The sequence below is a fragment of the Canis lupus genome, chromosome 24 (genome assembly GCF_048164855.1).
Source record: "Canis lupus baileyi chromosome 24, mCanLup2.hap1, whole genome shotgun sequence".
In the NCBI taxonomy this organism is placed as follows: domain Eukaryota; kingdom Metazoa; phylum Chordata; class Mammalia; order Carnivora; family Canidae; genus Canis; species Canis lupus.
The window spans coordinates 34,746,045-34,767,086 of NC_132861.1; the positions used below are offsets into that span (position 1 = coordinate 34,746,045).

General features: G+C 35.0%; 1 protein-coding gene across 2 annotated transcripts in view; it reads right to left on the bottom strand.

The window, feature by feature from the left end:
- Positions 1 to 20,531, bottom strand: part of ADAM7 (ADAM metallopeptidase domain 7) — a 62,344-nt gene extending 41,813 nt beyond the window's left edge. The window contains exons 1-6 of one of the 2 annotated variants that reach the window (XM_072796243.1): positions 20,279 to 20,531; positions 19,025 to 19,128; positions 13,830 to 13,906; positions 2,949 to 3,027; positions 1,894 to 1,970; positions 729 to 921 (exon numbers count right to left, since the gene is read on the bottom strand). In XM_072796243.1, coding sequence (XP_072652344.1) covers positions 729 to 921; positions 1,894 to 1,970; positions 2,949 to 3,027; positions 13,830 to 13,906; positions 19,025 to 19,128; positions 20,279 to 20,330 — 582 coding nt within the window. In that variant the 5' untranslated portion in view covers positions 20,331 to 20,531. The remainder of the gene's footprint in view (positions 1 to 728; positions 922 to 1,893; positions 1,971 to 2,948; positions 3,028 to 13,829; positions 13,907 to 19,024; positions 19,129 to 20,278) is intronic. The other variant, XM_072796242.1, reaches the window with a different exon arrangement.
- Between the last annotated feature and the right edge of the window lie 511 nt (positions 20,532 to 21,042).

Below are 21,042 nucleotides of genomic sequence, written 5' to 3' on the forward strand. Positions count from 1 at the left end.
AAGTAAAACCGGAAGCATATCGTACAAAGATCTAAGTGATTTTTTTGTGTGAACTAAGTATGTATTTTAACAGTTAGTTGATTGAATCAATCAGAAACATTTGTTAGGCATCTAGTAAGTTTCTGACACTATCTGGACCAAGAATATTTGAAGAAGAGGGGTACTTATAGATCTTAAAGGCTAACACTGAGTGGAGATTTGAGGTGATTAGAACTAGTACAGGAAAGCCTAAGACACAGAGGGCTCTGATTGTGCAATTATCCCACCAGAAATTGAAGTTGCTATTACTCTTAATTGTGCTTAATAATTCATAATTAGAGCATTTGGATGATAAGAGGGGGAGACCCTGACTTATCATGAACACACCCCCCAAAAACAAAAATGTCAGTGAAGATGAGGGAAGACAGTATTTAGGAGAGGTTTCCTGACATTGCAAATTTCATCCTTTCCAAACATTTATTGTCTTAATGCCATAAATCTATATGTATGGTTGTAAATATTCCCCATTCTTAAAATTGATGGGACAAACTGAGATTTACTGTAGGGAATGAACATTTTCTATGTTGATTTAAAAAAAGTTTGATTTACATTTTAGATTTTAAACAATGAAGATTCAAACTCAGGTAGCATATGTACTTCATTAGTTCAGCTCATATCTCTGTTTTGAAATCAAAAAGCAAATGAGACATTTTCCTGGCATTAAGATGATTTAAAGATAAAGCACTTACTTCTATTTTGAGGTCTTCCATGATTTTAATATCATCCTTTGGATCATTTTTCCTTGTAAAATTGAGTTCTGTACAAGAATAATTGGCAGCATACTGCATCTTTGGATTATATCTGAACACCAAATGTTGTCCCTCATCTGAATATTTCACTGGTTCAATGAGGTACCTTTGGTCATATACCCTGAAGAATCCCCTATGGAAAATGGGAATGTGATGTACATTCAAGATCTATTCCATTTTACTTCTATATTTCTCACAATATTCTTCTGTTCCATTTTATCAACTTTGTCTATTTAAGAATGGAAACTATAAGACCAAAGTCTCATGAGCATGTAGTCAGGTACTGGGAATGATAAAAAGATGAGGTTATTGTGGCCTTTGAATTAATAACTTTCGTAAGAATGAAATCATCTAAATTTTCAGAAATTTGACAGTCCGATCTCTACTTTGAAATCTCAGAGTTCTAGCAAACATTTGTGAATTTTTATGTCCATCATGCATTAATTGTAAATACATAAAAGTAAAATACTATTATCCAGAAGTTTTGTCATCAAAGATATTCTTATTCTGAATATATTGGGATCTACTCAAGTGAAGTACTCATTCATGTATGAGTACTTCACACATGAAGGTGGAAATTTCTTATTCTTCTACCCTCTACCTCCTTCCTTTCTTACCCTTAAGACCAAGATCTACAGAGAACTGAAATAGGCTTTACTTCTGACTTTAATTTCTAAGGACTCTAAACTCCCGATAATTAAAATGGTGTGAAATGTTGTGTGGTAGGAAATTACAGGGCTAGAAGTTAGGAAGCCTGGTTTTTGGGTTGAGTTCTATCACCGGTAAGACTGAATGCTCAGAGGCAAGTCTCTGATTTCAGTGTCTATAACATGAGAGGACAGGCTAGATGATTTCCAGCAGTCTTACAACTTGAATCCCTTGATCGTATACTGAAAAACTTGTCTTGCTTAAAGCTGTGCATTAGACATCTTTTTCTCAAAAATTAACATAAACGATGGGCCAGAATGTATACTTATGCTGAAAATACACAGTAGTTTTTTCCCATTAATTTTTCTATTTAAAGAGTTGTTAGAGAGATGAGAAGGAAATGTCTCTGAAAATCCATTATGAAAATTTATAAATAAAATAGATACTTGTCCAATACCTCAGACCATTACATGTGCTGATACTGGCAGCAGAATCAAATTCATGTATGATGGATCCTTGGTAAAAACAGTGATCCTAAAATAGATGAAGAGGCTATCGAATAAATATATATATATTTATATTACATAAATTATAATATACGCATATTTTGTGTTTATAATATACCAACATTTCATTCTCACAAATTGTACACATACTCATTCATGTATTCATTCATTGTCTTCTGTCATTTGGAAATTTTGAAATGCCTTTAGAATCCTTTTAATCGCATGATTACATTGTGTTAAGCAGTATATGGATTCTTCCCTCGCAAATTTAGCAGTTTATTAGTTTATGAATCCAGCCTTAGAAATGTGACCGTTTCCTTATAAATATTTCTTTTTATTAAACCCATCCTAAAATTCCTACCAAACTACCCTTATGTTATTATTATAGTTTTCCTACAGTTGCCTATGAAATATGCCAATGTTTTTGATGATAGCTAAAATTAGATTTTACTCTCCAACCAGGTCCCCTCAAGTCTCCTACTGTTGTGCTTCAGTCAAGTTAGTATCCTTGTCATTCCCTACTTGGTGCTCTGTCTACAGTGGTTCTGTCAGGTAATCACGTTTTCCATTATATCCATCTCTTCAACTCCTGCCTATGTGTGGCCCTTCCCATGGGATCTCAGACCCTCACAGGCCAACAACCATCCTTTGCATAAAAGAATGTTGAACATCAGACTGTCTTATACTCCTTTTGTGTCCTGCCCTACGTACCCTTCCTCCAGACTTAATACCATTTTGAGTATATAGAAGTCGGTTTAGTAAAGAAAAATACATTAACAGTCATTGATTTGTTAATAATCAGCTTCCTTTTAGAGTTTGGAGGGTCATGTTTTCTATTCTAGGATAACTCAGTGACAAAATTCAATCAATATTCATTCCTGACATAATATTTTCTTTTTTTTTTCCTGACATAATATTTTCTGAAGCTGCTTATGAAGTTAGATTGGGTTTCAAAATCACATGAGGAAATTTCAGAAAAGAGATGTGGGAAGGTTCCATAAGATACCGTGGTGGAAGGATAGCTGGTGATCATCTCTCCTTTTGTGGAGTAGTAAGTTTCACTGTAATTTAAGCCTAGGAACTCCCTGGAAAAGAGGGCAGAGAGGTAGTGAGATTTACTTATTCTATAAAGTCACCCAATAAAACCAGTTATGGAGAGAGAAGTCTCTAGACTGCTTTCAAATCTCAGTAAGTTCCTTTCGTGCTAAAAACACATAAGCAAAATCAATCCTGTTCAGATGAAAAAACCTTCTACCTGGACTTCATGGTATGGTAAACACTTGAAGAAACTGAAAAAGATTCTGGTAGTTTTAGCCAAGGCAACAACTTGAGAAATGTTACCTAAGTAAAAATAATATATAAATATATTTTATACAAAATATATTTGACATATGTCATATATACATACACTATACATATTTTATTTTTTTAAAGATTTTATTTGTTTATTCATGAGGGACACAGAGAGAGGCAGATACACATGCAGAGGGAAAAGCAGGCCCCACCAGGTAGCCTGATATGAGCCTCGATCTTGAGTCTCCAGGATCACTTCCTGGGCTGAAGGTGGCGCTGAGCCACCTGGGCTGCCCCACTATACATGTTTTAAAATACATTAACCCAACAGCTATATATTTAGATAAAAGAAATATGTACTAATAATAGTAAATTTAGAAAACATGGAAAAGTACCAATGAAATTGTCCTGAATTCTCACCATAGAGAATTCAGTTGTTAATATTTTCATGTAATTCTTCATAGTTTTTTCTCTGCACAAGTAAAGGGCATTCTGAGTGATCGTAGAGTAACCAGTGCTCTCCCACATCTCCTGTATCAAACCCATGGGTATCCTCACACTGAGAATTAAGATTGTATATGTCAACTCCCTTGGCCAACTCCCTTGGCCACCTCCCTTGCCCTTGTTGCCTTCACCATCTGGGGCAGCCTGGGGCCCCCCAACAGCCTTTGACCTGCTGAAAAGCATCTGGCTGGTAGCCACACCGCCCCCTCCACGGCCCTGGGGGATTGGGCCACAACTGCCCCTGCCTCAGCCACCATCACCCTTGCTGCCTGGAACCTCTGCCCTGGACTGGAGTCCCAGCCCCCCGTGCCCCACTGCCCAGCCTCTCCTGGGTAGTGGCCCAGAGCAGCCCAGAGGCCTGGTCTTTTCCACCCATGAGACTGTACTGAGGCAGCTGGACAGGAGACAGGAAACCAGCACTCCTAATCACCTCAATAAAGTACCTTCTAAAAAAAAAAAAATTGTGAAATTTTGCCCTGAAAAACAGACCTTTGAAACTCATGACAGAAACATTAGTTTTTAAAGTCAAGACTTTTGGAATACATGAACTAGGGTTTATGTTTCCAAATTATAAAAATGAAGAGCTCAGGGCAGTCTTCCTATACATAGGAGATCAACAATAGTAAAAAAGAAGCCAGGCTACAACACTGACCAAGTAAAAAGTCTGGTGGAAGGGAATGGATGGAGGAAATATGATGATGGAATGTGACTGTTTATCTGGAGTAAATGTGACTGCACACAGAGATAACACAGAAGCAGGGATTGTCAGCATCAAAGACTTCCTGATGTGCCCCAAACCTATTCCTAGAATCAGGAAAAGGATAGGCATAGAGTTATTCCCCCTGTCAAGACTGTCAACTTTTCATTCAATGGCACACTATAAGTTGCTTGAAAAGAAGTTTGTTTAGAATTCCGCTATCTGGTGAGATTTCTGACGACAGCCAATAGGCTGCTTATTTCCTACTCAGTAAGAAGACCCTGTACTGTGCTCTGAAATTCACTTAGTTCTGTCTGAATTACCCCATGTGGATAATAACAATTCCATTTTAACATTCATGAGTCCGGAAGAAGAAAAGTGTAATATTGACTCTATTGGACATGAAATGGTGATAGAGTAGAGAAAGCCCTAGTATCAGTACCATTACTTGGGTTTGACGGAATGGAATGAGCTCAAAATCACTTTTGAGAGGTAAAACATATACTGTGTTATATGAACAAGAAAAACAAACAGACAGTTATGTAGTTATAAATGCATAAACATGTTCATTATTAAAATTGACATCATTCTCTCTACATAGCTGTTTATCCAAGCCTTCCTTTAATTATCTCATAAATATGCATTTAACAACAGATTTTTATAAAACAAGATTAAGGAAATATTTAACCTGAATTAAAAATATCCACCTGTGCCTTTTTACTTGTCTTTCCTCAGAGAGCTGGCATAACAATGAGAATTTGCTCTAATAGAGCAGAATTGGTAGATTTCTCTTCATGCCCACATTCCATGAACATAGCTTGTCTCATCCTTGGTAAGTCCTAAATAGGTAGGATTATGTGTTCTGCATGCAGCCAGGATGTGCATTTAAGCTTAGGGACTGAATCATAGTGGGGATCACTCTCTTTTCCCCCCAAAGTATATTGAAAAACATCATTTTCTTATAAAACAACAGATCCTATTTTTTTTTAATTCATGAATACAAAGTACGACCCACTCATTTTGAAATAATCACCCACTCACAGGTAGTTACAGAGATAGCATAGCAGAGTCTGGTGTCTGTGTACACTTCATTCAGTCATATCTTACACAACTATAGTACAATAACAAAACCAGATATGTGCACTAGTACAATACATGTGTGTGCATTTCTGTGTTATTTTATCATATATGTGGATTTCTGTTATACCCCTGCAATCAAGATACAGAACTATTCCACCAGAAAAATCTCCCTCATTGCTACCTCTTTATAATCCCTGACTTCTCGAACAACATCCTTAATTCTTAACAATACTTCAAAACAACCAATCTGTTTCCCAGCCTTACAATTTTGTCATTTTGAGAATGTTTTATCAGCGGAATCATATGGTATATGACCTTTGGTATATGACATATGGTTTGCCTTCTTTTCCCCATTCAGCATAATGCCCTAATGATCCACGGGAGCTGTTCCATTTCATGCTGGGTAGTATTCCATACTATGGATTTACTACAGTTTGCTTAACCATTCACTTGTTGAGGAGCTCTGAGTTGCTTCTAGTTTAAGGATATCATGAATAAAGCTGTAAACATTTGTGTACAGCTATCTGTGTGAATGTAGGTTTTTTACTTTTCTGAGATAATACCCGGAAGTACAATTGCTTTACCTTGTGGAGGTTGCACATTTGGTTTTATAAAAATTGGCAGATTGTTTCCCCAGAGTGCTATATCATTTTGTATGCACATCAGCAATGCTTTAATGATCCAGTTTCTTTATATCTCTTGCCAGCCTTTGGAGATATAATTATTTTTTAGTTTCAGCCATTCTGATCGAATGTACTATTTCATTGCATTTCTTGAACGATTAATGGTGCCATACACCTTTTCAGTGCCTACTTGTCATCTATATATTCTCTTTGGTGATATGTCTCTTCATATCTTTTGCCTATTTTCCAATTGGATTGTTTGCTTTATTATGGTTGAGTTTTGAGAACCCTTTATTTTCCAAATACTAGTCCCTTTTTGGTTGTGGTTTGCAAATGTTTGCTCCCAATCTGCAGCTTGTCTTTCATCCTCATAACAAGACTTTTGTAGAGTAAGCACTCTCATTTTCAATGAAGTCCAATTTATCAACTTTATCTTTTATTATTTACGTCAAATGATCTGGTGTCAAGTCTAAGAATTTTTTTGCCTTAGCCCTAAATCTTGAAGATATTATCTTGTTTTATCTAAAAGTATTATAGTTTTGCATTCTATGTTGAAACCCAAGATCTATTTTGAATTAATTTTTGTATAAAATTGTCATAAGCTTTTGGATTCAGGTTGAGGTTTCTGTTTTTTTGTGATTTGTGTGTGTGTGTGTGTGTGTGTGTGTGTGTTTTGTTTTGCTTTGTTTTGCTATGGATATAGTATAGTTTCAGCACCATTTGGTGAAGAGACTATACTTTCTCCATTGATTTGCTTTACAAACTTTGGCAAAAATCAGTTGGCTCTACTTGTGTGGAAATGTTTCCAAGTTTTCTAATTGATTCCACTGATCTATGTGCCTATTCCCCTAATAGTATGACTCTGTATCTATATACATCTTGAAGCGGTTACTCCTGTTTTTTTTTCTTTCCGTATTTCTTTTAACTTCTCTAGTTCCTTTGTCTTTCCCTATAAATTTTGGAATAATCTTGTCTGTATCTTTAAAAAATCTTACAGTAATTTTGATAAGAATTGCGATAACCCTATATATCAATTGGGGAATCACCATCTTTACCATGTTGAGTCTTCTAGTATATGAACACAAAATAAGGTCCCATCTATTTATATCTTTTTGATGATTTTCATCAGAATTTTATAGTTTTCAGTGAACAAGCTTTGTATATATTCCTCATATTTGTAACTTTTTCATTTATTTTTGAATAATTGAAAGTGGTGTTGTATTTTAAACTTCAGTGTCCACATATTCATTGCAACTGTATAGAAATACGATTGATTTTTTATGATGAAATATTTTGTAACTTTGCTGAGCCCATTTATTCCTTCTAGGAGGTGTTTTTGTTTGTTTGCTTATTTGTATGCTAGCTTAGTTTGTTAGATTTCATAGAATTTTCTATGCAAACCATTATTGTATCATCTGCAAATAAGGGCTTTTTTCTTCGTCTACCTTTCCAATCTATATGTCTTTCATTTCCTTTTCTTCCTGAGTTGTGCTAACTAGATCTTCTGGGAATATGTTGAATAGCTGTGGTGAGAGTGCATATATTTGCCTGGTTCCGGATTTTAGGAGGAAAACATTCAGTCTTTTACCAGAGTAAGTCAAGGGCTTACCAAATATCCATTTGGTTATGGTATATAATTTTTTTTTTTATAATTCTTGTTCATTGTTGAATTCTATTTGCTAGCATTCACAATGGATATTTGCCTGTAGTTCAATTTCATTTATATTATCTTTGTCTAGTTTAGGTATCAGAGTAGTGTTGGTTTCATAGAATGAAAGGGAAGTTTTCCCTCTATTTTGTGGAAGACATGGTATAAACAACATTTTTTTTTCTTTTTTAAAGATTTTATTTATTCATGACTGACACTGAGAGAGAGAGAGTCAGAAACACAGGCAGAGGGAGAAGCAGGCTCCATACAGGGAGCCTGACATGGGACTCAATCCTGGGTCTTCAGGATAATACCTCCCTGCCCCCCTGCTGAAGGTGGTGCTAAACCGCTGAGCCACCGGGGCTGCCCTAAACAGCATTTTTCATTCACTCTGTCATTCTCTTTTAATTGGAGTATTTGGACCATTTAGATTTGAAGTAATTGTTAAAATATTAAGACTTAAGTCTGATATTTTATTTTTTTTCCTGTTTCTTCTTTTTTCATGTTTTAGTTTCCTTTTCTTTCCTTCTTGTGGGTTGCTTAAATATATTTTCAAATTCCATCTTGATTTATTTATAGCGCTTTTCAGAATACATCTCTGAATAGATTTCTTAGTGGTTGCTCTAGGTGTATGTATGTATGTATGTGAATACGTGGTGAAACTTGGAATGGGGGCGGCCGGGTGGCTCAGCGGTTTAGCACCGCCTTTGGCCCAGGGTTTGATCCTGGAGACCCGAGATCGAGTCCCACATCGGGCTTCCTGCGTGGAACCTGCTTCTCCCTCTGTCTGTGTCTCTGCCTCTCTCTCTCTCTGTCTGTCTCTCATGAATAAATAAATAAAATCTTAAAAAAAAAAAAAGAAACTTGGAATGGGATTGTTTAAGTTTATCCTGTTTTGAGTTCGTTCAGCTTCTTAAACCTGTAGGTGTTGGTATTTTCCTTGTCAAATTTGAGAATTTTCAGTATCAAAATATTCATTTGAATACTTTTTCAGCTCCATACTCTTTCTCCTCTCCTTCTGGGTGTCTGATGGCACCAATTTTACATCTTTTGTTTTATTCACACATATTCCTGAGAGCATTTTTTTCCCAGAAAATTTTGTTATTCAGATTATATAATTTCTATTATTCTAACTGCACTGATTATTTCTACTCTCCTTTCTATTCTGATCTTAAGCCTATCTATTGAGGGTTTTACTTTTTTACTTTTCAGGTCCAACATTTTCTTTAGATTCTTATTTATATCTTCTATTTTCTTTTTTTTCTGAGATTTTTCTATTCATTTCCTGACACATTCTATTTTTTTTCATTTGTTTCAAGCATGTTTGTAATTTTTTATTGAAGCATTTTTATGATAGCTGCTTTAAAATTTTGTCAGATAACTCAAACATCTGTCTTATTTTGGTGTTGGCAGCTACTAATTTTTTCGTTCTTTTAGATTGAAATATTTCTGGCTTTTGGTTTGATAAGGAATTTTTAATTAAAACTTGGATATTATGATGTTATGTTATAACCCCCTGGATCTTGTGTTTTAGTAGATCTTCTCTGATACTATTTTAGTGTGAGGCACCTCATTACTGTCAAATAGGAATGGAAATCCAAAGGTCTCTACTTGTCCTACATGTGTTCCTTGCTATTGCTTGGCAAGGGTCAAATGCATTCCCACTGAAATAATTCTCAGTAAGAAAGGAGGGATGTTTCATCTATGCTTTTCATGTGGCTTCCACTGACACTGTGAGGGGTGTTCTTGCTAGTTCTCCACTAGGCCTCTTCTCACATTAACCCAGCAGGAAAGGTGCTAGATGGGCATGGCATCCAGGCTCTATAATAATCCTCACACTACACTGAGGAGAATGGGGCTTCTTTACCACTAGGCCAGAATGAAAGTCTTGACTCTCCATTTAGCTATCTCTGTTTCTCTGAACAGGAGAAGACAGGGTGTTGGGGTGTCTTTTTATAGCCTGACAAGGGTGTAAGCTTAGTCTCTTGATACTGCTTTTTCTGGCTGAGATGGGAGTGGGGACACTGTTCTCTGTGTGTATGTGATGTTTGCTAGAGTAGAACAGTTATTGTCTAAAAACTTTGTTTTTCTAAGTTATTTCTTTCTTTCTTAGCCCTTTGGCTAAATAGAGCATGATTTTTGTAGGTTTTTGGTTTAGTTATTTGTTTGTTTTTTGTATGTGCTCATGGATATTTCCAGGTTGCTGATTTCTCTAGTATCTAGTCTGGGATATATGAAACCAAAAGGCAACCTGAGAAACACACCACTGTGTCTGTCATTCCTTGGGTAACAGAGTTTCTAGCAGGTCTAACTTTCTCTTCACATCTGTCAGTCTTCTTATATTTGCTTTATATATGTAGCGCCCAGAAGTTTTAATTGTACTTAGTGGAAGGAATAGAGAAAAATATGTCTGCTCCATTTCTCTGGAAGTAAAAATTCATAGCTTCATTTTCTTTTATAAATTAAAACATCAATTTTAAGAAATTTCATAGAACTTTTTTTATCATTTTAACATATTTTTTAACATTTGGAATTCTGTACTGTAATATGACATAATATCATAATACTGTGCTCATAGACAACCACAAGTTATGCTTATTGTTTTTTTAACCTCAAAACAGGGACGCCTGGGAGGGGCAGCAGTTTAGTGTCCACTTTCGGCCCAGGGCATGATCCTGGAGTTCCGGAATCGAGTCCCACAACGGGCTCCCTGCATGGAGCCTGTTTCTCCCTCTGCCTTTGTCTCTGTCTCTCTCTCTGTGTGTGTCTCTCATGAATAAATAATAAAATCTTTTAAAAAAAACCCTCAAAACACATACATATTACATAATCATAACACATTTATCATCACATAATATTTTTGCCATTAGTAGAATCCATTCAATCTAAAGTCTCTCCAAGATGATGAATAGACACCAATGTTTACTCAAGTCAAAAACTGAAACATAATATATGATTAAAAAATACTCAATATAGCCATAATAAATGATTTAGAACTAAAATATCATAAAGGTACAGTTTTTAAAATGCTGTTTTATCATGGTATTCCTGATCTAAGAATGACTTAACATTTTATTAACTACTTGGATGATGTAGAAGTAAACATACTAAAGGATTTTAGTGAATTAGAAGGTAATAGTTTTTATAACCCACAGAGGTCAAGATATCTCAGAAATAGATACATAGATAAATAATAAACTATTTGTAAAGTTCTTGAACCTACCATATTTTTTCTTTTAGCTCTTTGAACTACCCCTGGTCACGTTTTGTTCCCACTCCTGACATGAGAAACTTACAAGACTTCAAAAACCAGTTCAAAACACACTTACTATACTCCAGGTAAACTTTGAAATTCTTTCCTATGTGTATTTCATACCTCCAAAAATCTCCATTTTCATGTTTACTAGATTCTCATTCTATATTATAGAGGTCAGCAAAGTTTTTCCGTAAACATCCAAATGATAAACATTTTGGGCTATGTGGGCCACATATGATCTTTGTTACATGTTCTTTGCTTAGTTGTTTTATTTTGTTTTCATTCCAAATATTTTAAACTTTAAAAATTATTCTTATTTTGAGGGTCATACATAGAGCGTAGTAGACCTAGTTTGGTCCACCAGCTTTTATTTGCCTTGCCCTAACATGCTTGAGGTTGCCTGTGAACTACTTTTAAAAAGGGACTGATTTACTTTTACTTATATCTTTTTGGTTCCCAGTACTGTATTTGACATATTAATGTGTTCAATAAACAAGCGCTACTAAGAATAAAATAACTGAATTGAAATTTGAGCTACCATCCAAAAGACAGAGTTTGCAGTTTGAATTTAACAAAGTTAATTCCTTGATAAAATAAAAGTATCAAACCTCTTCAGAGGGACAACAGAATCTAGTCTCTACCACATTTCATTAAAATTATTCAGTACACAATCTAAATTTACTAGACATATGAAGAAACAGGAAAATTCTAACTCTTCAAGAAATAAGACAATCAATAAAGATCTACTTCGAGACAATCCAGAGGTTGAAATTATAGATGATGACTAAAGTAGGTATTATAACTATTTTCCACAAAGTAAAAGAAAATATACTTGAAATGCATGAAAAGATGTGAAATGTTAGCACAAAAATATGGAAATTACTTTTTAAAAAGCAAATTAAAAAACTATAATTGAAAATATCATGAATAAAAGGTTTCACTGTATGGGCAAGAATAGAATTGATAAAGGAAAGAGGTAATAAACTTGATGATAGATCAGTAGAAATTATCTAGTCTAAAGAAAAGAAATAGAAAAAGAACAGAGCTTTGGGGACATGTAAGATAATATTAAAAGGACTAAAATACTGATAATTTGACTGCTAGGAAGAGAAAAAGTATGGAGGAAGGAAATGGTAATGACTGAAATTTTATCCAATTTGGAGGAAGACGTAAATTAGAATTTAAAGAAGTTTAGTAAAGCACAGGCAAGATTAATATGAAGAAAATTACACCTGTACATATCATTGTCAAATTGAGGAATATTGGCAACTAGGACAAATCTTGAAAGCACTAAGAGAACAACATAATGTATACAGGGGAACAGAATTCAAACTGTCACTAACATCTCATTAGAAACTATAGGGGTCAGAGGAAAGAACAATGTCAACACTGTTTTGCCAAAAGAAATAAAAATTCTGTCAATCCATAATTTTATATACAGCAAAAAATAACCTTCAAAAATGAAGAAAAAAAAAGACCATTTCAAATAAAAGAAAACCAAGATAAATTTCTCCCAGCAGATCTGTACTACAAAAATGGGCAAGGAAAGTCCTTCAGGTCAAAGGAATTGGTAGCAGAAGGAAAATTGAATCTCTGAGAATAGAAGGATAGGAAATGGTAAATGATTCAGTAAGTTAAAACAATATATATATTTTTATTGGATTTCTTTAAGATGTATATGACCACTTAAAGCCAAAATTATAGCCATGCATTATGGAGTAAATTATGTATATAGATGTATATATACAACAAGTTAACATAAAAGAATTGTGGTTTTAAATGGACTTATATGATGAGGAAACTTTTACATTTTACATAAAATGACACAGTGTTAACTGTAAATAAATATTATAATCTCTAAAACAAAAGTTTAAACCTAAAGCAGAGAGATACTGCTAAAAAGCTAATAGATAAATGAAAAGCCAGTAGGTAAAGTTAAAAAAAAAAAAAAAAAAAAAGCAAATAACCCAAATATCTAGAGAAAGCAGGGGAAAAAAAGACCAGATAATCAAACAAACAAACAAAATAAGCGGGAATCAAATATTAAATACAATATATCATTCATAACATTAAATGTTAATGGATTAAACATTGCAATTAGAAATTAGATTGTCTGAATTCATTAAAAAGCAGGACCCAACTACTTGCCAACTTACAAGAGATCCATCTTAAATGGAAAGATACAGAAATGTGAAAGAAAATGGATGAAAATAGTACACCGTGCAAACATATGAAAGCATTGATATTAGGTAAAATACACTTCCTGACCAGAGGGATTTTCTGTAATGACACAATGATAAAAGAATCAATTCACCAACAAATACCAAGGAATCATAATGAAGAAATTAAAGGCATTAGAATTGCTTAGCTGACACAAGGTGTAACGTGCTTTGGTAAATTCTTCCCTGCTCTTAGTTTATTCTCCAAAAGAACTTGGTTTGATATCTATTTTAAGTAACTTAGCATTCTAAAAACCATGTTTTTCAAATTTCCTCTGTTTCACTGACTCACAAAGAAGTAATGTATTAACTCTCTTCCTAGAGTGAGTATACAGAGTTCAAAGGGCTCTAAGTACCCTAAATAGAGGGTAACTCAGGAACCGAAGGGCAGTGTCTGTAATTGCTAAGATGTCGAAATTATATTAGGGCTTATATTAGGAAAGTAAGAATTCAGTCTATATGTAGGTAACAATGACTTGAGGAATTCACTTCATTGGCAGTTTCTACAAAAACTGGGATACTACAGACTAATAAATCTATAAGGTATTGAATTATAATTGAACTTACCTTGACCTTAAAAGGTGAAGTATTAAAGTTTTTCTAGTGAGTCTTAGTTCATACAGCAATTCTTCTTCATAAGTTTCCTGCAAAACAGTACCCATCGTGTGACTTGCATGTGTATTCCTTTAACGTGTGTTGGGGCAGGGAGTGGAGGGGGTGTGGGGAAAAATTAGACTTAATCCATCTACCCAGCAGTCCAGCAATCCCGCCAGGTAAAACGATAAACATGGATTAGGCTGAATTTATGAGGTCCAATATACATGGGGGATTTTGCTTGTAAGTTTTTTTTTTAATTATTTTTTTAAAGATTTTTATTTAGGGATCCCTGGGTGGCGCAGCGGTTTGGCGCCTGCCTTTGGCCCAGGGCGCGATCCTGGAGACCCAGGATCGAATCCCACATCGGGCTTCCGGAGCATGGAGCCTGCTTCTCCCTCTGCCTGTGTCTCTGCCTCTCTTTCTCTCTGTAACTATTATAAATAAAAAAAAAATAAAAAAAAATTAAAAAAATAAAGATTATTTATTTATTTATTCATGAGAGACACAGAGAGAAAGAGAGGCAGAGACACAGGCAGAGGGAGAAGCAGGTTCCATGCAGGGAGCCTGATGTGGGACTCGATCCTGGACTGTGGGATCACCAACCGAGCCAAAGGCAGACACTCAACCACTGAGTCACCCAGGTGTCCCTTAATTAAATGTTTGATGGGCATTTTTTCTAGTTATAAAATGAAATGAAAATATGTATATTTTCTTCCTATCCAGAGATAACAAGTTGTTGTATGTCCTTACAGTTCTGCACCCACCCATAGAGCTCTTGTTTATGTATCTTTAACAGTTTGGGTTATACTCTTTTATAATCTACTTTCTCACATAAAAACTAATCATGACTATGACCACTTTCCCTAGTCCAATAAATGTTCTTTTATAGTATGTTATTTTATGACTGAAACACAATGTGAATTTATTTAACTTCTATCTGGATCAGAATTTGATTTGGAGTATTCACTATACTTAGACATCATTTCTTTGACAGCAACGTGAAAAAAAAAAATGTTTGACAATGCTGTAAGATAACCCTGAAGAAAGGAAGCACAAAATTAGAATTTCTTTTTTTTAATTAGAATTTCATTAGAAATGTATAGTAGTTCTTGTTTTCTTGCCTTAAATATTAACAACGAAATGATAACTTGTTGTGACAAACTTTTCTTTAATGATCATTGTTCATAGTGATATTTTTCTTGTTTAGTTTATTTTGTTATTTGTATATTAATTCCTAACTTATGCCCTTTGGGTATTTTTGTGGTATTTTATTTCTTTGTGATCATAAGAATTATTTATAATTTAAGGATTGACAGTTACTGGTCATTTATCTAGCACATTTCTTTAGTTTATTGTTCACCCATGTATTCAATTTCAGGCACAATGATAATATGGAATATACAATGATACACACTGCCCTTTTGGAAGCCACAGCTTGGCAAAGAAGAAAATCAAGCAAATGTAATTGAGTATTATAAGCATCATAATAGGAGAAATGCAGTGACTGTGTGAAGGAGGAGTCAGGAGAAAACAGAGAATACAAAGGCCCTGAGATAGGAAGGAGCTTGACATGTTTGAGAAACCCAGAAAAGTTCAAGGTGGTTGGAGAATCAAGTGTAAGTTGAATAAATATGAGAAATGAAAAAGTAGAAAGGAGCCAAATTATATACAGACTAATTAGTCACTTACGAAGATTTGGACTTTAAAAAAAAAAACAAAAAAACAAAAAAACAAAAAAAAAAAAAAAAAGAAGAAGATTTGGACTTTATCTGAAGAAAAAAGTTTAGACAAAAAATGCAGAAGGAGGTATGGTATTTTAGATGGCTTACTTATTACAGATAATGGATTAGCAAAAATCACAACTTTAAGCAGGAAAACCATTTATTTTTTGCTTGTTTGTTTTAAATTTAAATTCAGTTAATACACACATAGTGCATTATTAGTTTCAGAGGTAGAGTCCAGTGATTCATCAGTCTTATATAATACTCAGGCCTCATTACATCAAGTGCCTTCCTTAATGCCCATCACCCTGTTATACCATCCCCTCACCCCCTGCCCCTCTTGTGACCCTCAGTTTGTTCCCTTCCATAAGAGGTAAGAACCTCCTATGGTTTGTCTCCTCTGATTTTGTCTTATTTTGGGGAAAAGTATTTAAAGGCTGTTGATGGAATACAGCTCACTTGGGCAGGGGAGTGGCAGCAGGGATAAGGGAGAGTAGATAATTTCAAGGATATCTACATGCTAGAATGCATAAGATTTTTTTTTGTTTTGTTTTTGTTTTTTTTTTTTTTATGGGAGAGGCAAAAGAGAAGAGTGAAGAATTTTCTCAAGGAGTGCATGAGAAGTCAGTCAGTCAAGCATCCCTACTCTTGACTTCATCTCAAATCGTGATCTCATGAGATGGAGCTCCATGTCTGGCTCCACACTGAGCAGGGAGCCTACTTAGGATTCTCTTTCGCTCTCTCCTGCCTCCCACCTCTCTCTCTCAAAGAAAATAAAAAATAAAAATAAAAATTCCCTCAGGCTTCTGGTTTGTTTAAACCATACTATTGAAAGGAGGGTCTTCTGAAGAGGGGCAGCTTTGAGGGAGAGAGAGGGGAGTTAATGCTTTTGAATGTGAAGTGTGCATTTGGGTATTATTTTGACTGCAAGTTTAACATAAAATTAGGACTTCTTTATAAACATGTAATTCACACACAGTGGGCAGGCAAGAACCTAGATGCTTATTCAGATAAGAAGGGTTGAATCCTATTTACAATGTGATAAACTACATGTGCAGGTGTGTGTGAGTAACAGTGGTATAGTGGGACTTTGTAAAATTTGAATGTGTGATTATGGCTTTAATATTAGCTAATATTCAGACATTGTTAATACTGTCAAATGTGACATTCTTATTAATTTTGTCATTAATATTGTTTTTATATTAATAAACAATTTTAAATTTTGTTTATAATTTTTATTATTTTATTTAGTTTTACAACTTTTTTTTGTTTGTTTTAGAATCATTTTAGATTTAGAGAAAAGTTGGGAAGATAATACAGAGAATTTCCATGTACCTCACAATTCAGCATTCTATATTATCAACATCTTACATCACTATGGCATACTTGTCACAACTCATGAACCAAGATTGACATTATCAATTAAATAATTGACAAATCAATTAAATCAATAAACTTATCCAGATTTCCTTAGTTTCTGTCTTATGTCCTTTCACTGTCTTAGGATCCCATCCAGGACACCATATTACATTTAGTTGTCATGCCTCCTTTGGTTCTTCTACACTATGACAGTTTCTTGGGCTTTTCTTCTTTTTTGGGGGGGGGCTTTTCTTATTTTTTAACAACATTGACAGTTTTGAGGAGTACTGATCAAGCATTTTATAGGTTGCATCTCAATTAAGATTTTTCTGATATTTTTCTCACTCCTAGCCTGGAATTTTGAAGATTTGGGAGAAAACAACAAAATAAAGTGCCATCTTCATCACATCATATTAAGAGTACATACTATCAATGTGACTTATTACTGATAATGGTTACTGATTACTGTAATCACTTGGCTGAGGTAGCATTTTTCCATCTTTCTTCACTGTTTCCCCCTTCCATAGTCTACTCTTTGGAAGTCACTATGCACAGGCCATGCTTAAAGGGTGAGGAGTTATGCTCCACCTCCTGGGAAGGGAAGTGTCTATGTCAATATTTTAATTCTTATGTATAGGAGATATAAATCTATTTTCCTATATAAATCTATATCTCCTATTTTCCCCCATGTATTTACTTATTCAAGTATTCACTTATACCACTATGAGTTCAAAGATATTAATTTATACTTTGCTATGGCCCAGAACTATGTTATTATTATTTTTTTGCTCAAATTGTCCATTCTTTGGCTATTGGGAGGTCCTTCACTTGGCTCCCTATGTTCTTTTGACATAATCCCATCAATGCAAGTTTGGTTTGTTTGTTTGTTTGTTTGAGAATTTCCTTAATTCTGGTAGTATAAGATGTTCCAAACTCATCCTGCATATTTCCTGACGCCATCCGGGCTCATCTTGTATATTCATAATGGGACTTGAGTTGCACAATGGTGGCAGAGGGCTGATTTTGCCCTCTTAGATGAGTACCAAACTTGAACCAATAAAAGTTCTTTTATTTTTTAATTGAAGTATAGTTGACATGTAATGTTATATTAATAAAAGATTTAAGAAGGTGATAAAAGAATTGGAGATCAAGAGAAAACATTATTTGTAAGGAGATTATTACAGAAAAATGGTTAGACATTATCTCCAAATGGCAGCAGATAAAAAGTTGCTTTTTCAGTATCTTAAGCCATGGGAAAGACATCTCAGTGGGATCATTTGGAAAGCTGAAATATGTCTTGCTTATGACTGAGGTACCTAACAAATGAGAGCCTGGAAGGCTGGCTCTTCTAATGATGGAGGGAAGAAAAATAGTTGCATTGGGAAAAGTTTGCCCTCAAGGAGTGTTGGGGCAAAGTGAGAGTCATTATTCTCCATGGACCAAGTTAGAAAGCTTGGGCCCACAATGCAAGTGTCTGGTAATAAATATCTAAGAACAGTCATTGAATGCCTTTTATAGTAATGGGAATTGAAAATTACCTTATTTTGAAGCCTTTTTCCTATTATATGCATTACATATTGTCTGCATAAACATTTGTTTCTTTTGAAAATAAAATTTTAAATGTTTACATTTTAACAACTGAATAAACACTGTTCTAAGCAACAGACCACATGTGTTCCCATGAAAGTTGTCCAACTTTGCTGCAGAGTCTGTAAGGCAAGTGAACCTGCATATTATATCACTGGGAAAGCAAAATGCTCAGAAATTACATTCCATAGGCACCAGCTCAGAACAAATGAGGTTGCCTTAAATCAGCCTGGAAACTTGTTAGTGGAAATCCTCAAACAATCTGGAAAACTGTACATGGCACCCTCTAAAATCCAAATTTTACTCCATTTTGTTTTGTAATCCAACACAAATTTGCTTCCTCCCCAACTCCGGCCCCCTCAAGTGCATGCTGTAGACTGAGTGGGAGTTCTCAGAAAAATCAAAACTCCTCTCTTTTTCACTTCTGATTAGTCAGAGGTTGCTTTCTACATACCCTATGAAAGCAATAAATCATATTTATTAAGTCAAAACATGTACCTGTATGTCATAATCATGAATGTGCCAAACTTCTCGCTTCTGCATCAGAGGAAGCTTTTTAGGATAAACCACTTCTTGACCTTCGACTCCAATGATTACCTTTTCTAAAAGGAAATGTTTAAGGGAGAAAATATAATCTGGCATTGACACCCATGCACAGGGACTAGATAACAATCATTCTCATAGAGTTCACTTGCTCTCAATTAGCAGCCATGTACAACAACACTTTGAAGTATCACTCCCACTTAATAGGTAAGGAAATTGAGACTGATAGTTTCCAAATTAGGCAAATATAAGCAAAATTGGAAAACAGGCTTCCCCTCCTCCTCATTAGGTCTTTAGCTTCTTTCGTCTTCCCACTTTGCTTTGCAGCTACCACCTTCGTCATCTTAATCTCCTCCTGTCTGTCTCTGGATTTTGCACCTGTCAAACCTGCATTGTAAGGGATTGTTTCGGTGTAAATTACCAATTTTATCTCCCAGGGACACTTGCATTTGAAATCTTAACTCTCCTAGCTAAATGCAAATACAAAGCTTTCCCTTGTTAAAAGGGCGTAGGTACTCTTGAATCAGTACTTTCCTGAGGTGAGCCCTGCTTATCTCACTAAAGAGTGATTTAGAGGAAAGACCATAGGATGCTACAATCTGCTATTATTTGAATCAAAGTCTTATGAGTTTATTGGCCATAAATGCTATTTCTATTCTTTCTGATCTGTAGATATTATTCTCAATTTCTTTTTTTTTTTTTTAGATTTTATTTATTTATTCACGAGAGATACAGACAAAGAAGCAGAGACATAGGCAGAGGGAGAAGTAGGCTCTCTGTGGGAAGCCTGATGTGGGACTCGATCCTAGGACCCTGGGATCATGACCTGAGACGAAGGCATACGTTCAACCCCTGAGTCTCCCAGGTGCCCCTCTCAATTTCTTTATAAAATAGAGATAATAAGATTGCACACATGCTAATGTACGCGAAAGTACCTAATGGCTAGCACAGTGTCTCTACACTGCAGATATTCAGAAACACCCACTCCTTCCTCCTTCTCACTGTAAATCAGAGTATGTAAAAGCACTGAAGTATTTCATAAAAGCATAGAATCTCAATATTAGACATAACTCGTCCGAGTCCTACACTATGTTCTCAGCAAAATCATCAATGAATATTATTTTATTATTTACAGTTTAAACTTTGTGACTAAAGAGACATTACCTCATAGCCTAGTAAGAAAACCGTGATAAAAAGATTAAGACATACCTTTAATCTGAGAAATGAGTATAATCATGAAAAGCAAACTCCTGAGAAACATTCTGAATGATTCTGATGGAAGAAGGGGCACAGATGCTTGAGAAAAGATGTGTGCAGCTCTCTGCCCTTGTTTCCACAGCAGGGTTGAAGAGCCCAGATAGATAAGTAGTTTTGATCCAGTACAAGGAAATGTTCTTGCTTGTGTTGCATCATTTGTGAGGTGCTTGAGGCTAAAACCTGGAGGGTGGACATCATGTACTAATTAAAGGCACCACTGAGGTGCTGTGGTGGAGTTGGGCTGGGCAGAGATCCCTACTTCATGCCTGATATAAATAGAATTCTAGATGTACTAAAAATTCAAAAGTGAAAAAAATCATATATGTCTTAGAAAAAAATATTTGAAGAATGTTTATGGAAGCTTTGGTTGGAGAAAATGCATATGAAGAATGCCACATGTAGAAATTATAAAGGAAAATTTTATAAAAACTAGATAGAAGTATTGAGAAGTTATTTTTTTAACTAAATAAAAGCCTATGCCATGGGGCATGGGTATAATGGCCTTTCAAAAGCTGTAAAAAGAGAAGATACTCATCCACATTCTACCCCTACTTGCCACCCCCACCCTGATAAAAGACCCCAGAGTCCTGAGGCAAGGGAAAATAACTAGATTCCCCCCGCCCAATTTTATTGAGATCTAACTGACATATCACACTGCGTAAGTTTAAGTTGGGTACATATTCTTTTACTTAACCTTTGGGTTTTGGAGTTCCTCA